The 3,096-nt window shown below is 31.6% G+C and overlaps 1 protein-coding gene across 1 annotated transcript; it reads right to left on the reverse strand.

The window, feature by feature from the left end:
- Positions 1 to 793: 793 nt before the first annotated feature.
- LOC131023739 (protein OXIDATIVE STRESS 3-like) lies at positions 794 to 1,876 on the reverse strand. Its single transcript, XM_057953302.1, has 2 exons — positions 1,370 to 1,876; positions 794 to 1,204 (listed from the first exon to the last, which is right to left on the reverse strand). Exons 1-2 carry the CDS (start codon positions 1,582 to 1,584, stop codon positions 1,018 to 1,020), a joined length of 402 nt encoding a protein of 133 aa, XP_057809285.1. The 5' UTR covers positions 1,585 to 1,876; the 3' UTR covers positions 794 to 1,017.
- Between the last annotated feature and the right edge of the window lie 1,220 nt (positions 1,877 to 3,096).

Genomic DNA, 3,096 nt, shown 5'->3' on the forward strand with positions numbered 1-3,096 from the left:
CAAGAGAGAGAGACAGAGAAGTGCCGTGTTTCAGCGTAAGATAAGAGATGGGCTGATTCTTGACTTCAGTTGGGCCCAATTATTTTAATGCATTTAAGCTGCTCATTAAAAATAAACTGACCACATGACCTCAGTTCACCATTTTTCCTTTCCTTATTTTCATTTTAAGGATGAATAATATTATCCCTTCATTTTTGAGTGGATAATATTGTTCATCCTTAAAGTGAAAATAAAAAAGAAAAAATAATGAACTTCTATTTTATGTCAAATGTTGAAAAAAAAGGAGACATGTAAAGGTATAAATTTTTATTATCATTTTTCTTTCAATGATAAATTTATCCATCAAAGTAAACACACACTAACTGATAGATTAATTAACCAAAATCACCGCACAATTAATCAAGTTAGTAGATGGATAACCACATTTTGGTAGTTATTTCAATGAAAGAGAGTCCGATTACTAATTATTTTCATACATATGTAGTCAACATGTTCCGGAATTTTGATGGATGATGCATCAAACAATACTAAACCAAGCACCTAGCAATTAACAACGAAAATTTAGTAGAAAACGTTTTTTTTTAAGGGTAAAGACGTGCTCATAGATTAAGAAACGTCCTCCGAGATCAAGTCACATAGCCAACGAGGAAAATCAGCAATCCAACAGATTAATTGGTTGCTGACAAGAGCGCGCAAAATACGCGAGACTATGGGCTACAATATATATAATTAACACTAATAAGCAAAGACGATCTAGCCACAATAAGAATATTAAGAATATGGTCCGAGAGAGTAGAAAACGTTTCTTAATTATCCTGTATATACAAAAGCAATAAAACATACTAATAACAATAATAAGACGCTGCTAATCTTCATGATTGAACTCTTCAAGCAAACAAAAAGCGAGGGTTAAGTAGATTACGCTACTCGTTAATCTATAGGGCGGCCGGGGTAATACAAGGCCTACTATTATTATTGCTACTGCTAATATCATCATCATTATATTATTTTTTATTACTACTTTCCAAGAAAATTAGAATTTTGATCCCATAGTTGGTTGCTCTTTCCTCGTATAGTCGTATCGCATATTTTGAGCTTCTTGTTGAAGGGATTCTCTTGTTTAGCAAGATCCTCAAGGCTCTTCACATCTGATAAGCTTGTGAATGACTGCGACTTCCCATTGTAATGCTTCGATAGCCCTCTCCTATACATATAAATACCAAATAAATCAATCAATCGAAAAAAAATATTTCAATACTAATTCCTCGCGTCATTCACTAATTAAGCACAATCAAATAGATAAACAAATTTTGTAATATTAATCTAACATTACTTTCTATATGCTTTCTCGAAAAATAAAATAACTTACTTAAGTGGGAGTTGTAAGAGTAGAGAAGACATATCTTGCAAGGGGGTAGGAGAAGTAGAAGACTTCACTTGCTCATCTTCTTCTTCATTTGTACAAGTTGAACTGCTGCAAGAAGCGGAAACATCGCCGCCGCGGAAAGGGCGGCGCCGCCGCAGTAGAAGATGATCTTCATTCATCATTATTTGAGGGCCGATCGAAAGGGACTCCATCTCCATGTAGAAGATTATTTCCTTTTTCTTGTTCCCAACTTTTAACTATATAAAACATGGAGTAATGTATTGTATACATATATACTTTTTCGGAGCAGATAATTCTAGTAATTAATTTTGTAAGTTAATTCAATATGATATAAATGCAGTGGATTTTTATCCAACTTTTCTTGGGAAATTTGGGATTGATGGATATAGACACATGGACAACAGGGGTAGGGGGAAAACGATAAGGTCAGGACTAGCTTCTTTTTTTTTTCTGTATGTTTTCTTCAATTTTTTATTTTCCCAATTAGTGATCTCATCTCTACCGGAATGTCGGCTTGCTAACTCTTTATTTTTGTATTTTCAAGAAAATAAAATGAAAACTCATGTTAGACAATTTAAAAAATTAAAATTTAAATAACGAATCATCGACATTTACCAATATTTGAATTAGTGCTGAAATAACATTTTATTAAAAAGAAAAGAAATAACAACGGAGAACCAAAAAACCCCTGAAAGCACAAAGCTGCAGACTAAGGGCCGAGCCTCGTTAAAACCTCATAACAGCTGAGGAAAAAGAGTACTCGAATATTTGAATTAGGATTAAGTAGAATATGACCTGGGCCCCAGGCTACCGAGTATTTATTTCTTTCTTAATTTTGGGTAATGAGTATATCTTAAAATGAAATGATTTTTTTAGAAAAGATTTCACAAATTTTAGTCTATGAACGAAATTTCAATAACGAAAAAATAGACCAACTTGTCATTGCATGGAGTATACATATATAAGGTGGAAAGTATTAGAATAACTTTGTAACCACATTATTCCATTTCAATCAATATAAGTATGTCCATTTTGAGAGGTGTTTACTTTGAATGATAAGATGGATAAATAAAAATAATTCACAATAATTTACTATTTAATTTGATATCTTATTATTTAAATACTCAATTCTAAGTATATTTTATCAATCTACAATATCACTAAAAATAAACATCTCGTTATTGTCCATTTCATATGAGAAACAACTAATTAATTCAACTTTGCAATACTAAAATTTCAATTGGACGTTCAAATAAAATCTTTTTGCAGAATTCAAATTTTTTTACAAGAAACAAAAGTTACCATTATTTGAAAAAGATTACACCGAACCATAAATTAAACTACACTTAATTCTCGCATTTAAATATAGATCTATATGATCATACTACATGGTTTTGCATATTGAGTTGGGTGGATTTTTAAAATGGAATTGTGGATGGAGATAGTAATTATTATTGATAAAAACCAGCAAGATTTGCAACGTACAACTTGAGATTCGACGTTATCCAATTATCTAGTTGAGCATCTGTCCCACAATGAATGAAATGAATAAACAAACAAATGGAAAGTCGTGGTACGCACACTAGCTCCCTCCGTGTGGAGTGTCTGAAAGAATCATATTATGATATATGATTCACGTGTTCGTAATCTATTCCGATTATCAAACGAATACATATAAAAATTAATATGCTTATTGCAAAAAAATATAA

Source organism: Salvia miltiorrhiza, chromosome 4 (assembly GCF_028751815.1).
Source record: "Salvia miltiorrhiza cultivar Shanhuang (shh) chromosome 4, IMPLAD_Smil_shh, whole genome shotgun sequence".
Lineage (NCBI taxonomy): Eukaryota > Viridiplantae > Streptophyta > Magnoliopsida > Lamiales > Lamiaceae > Salvia > Salvia miltiorrhiza.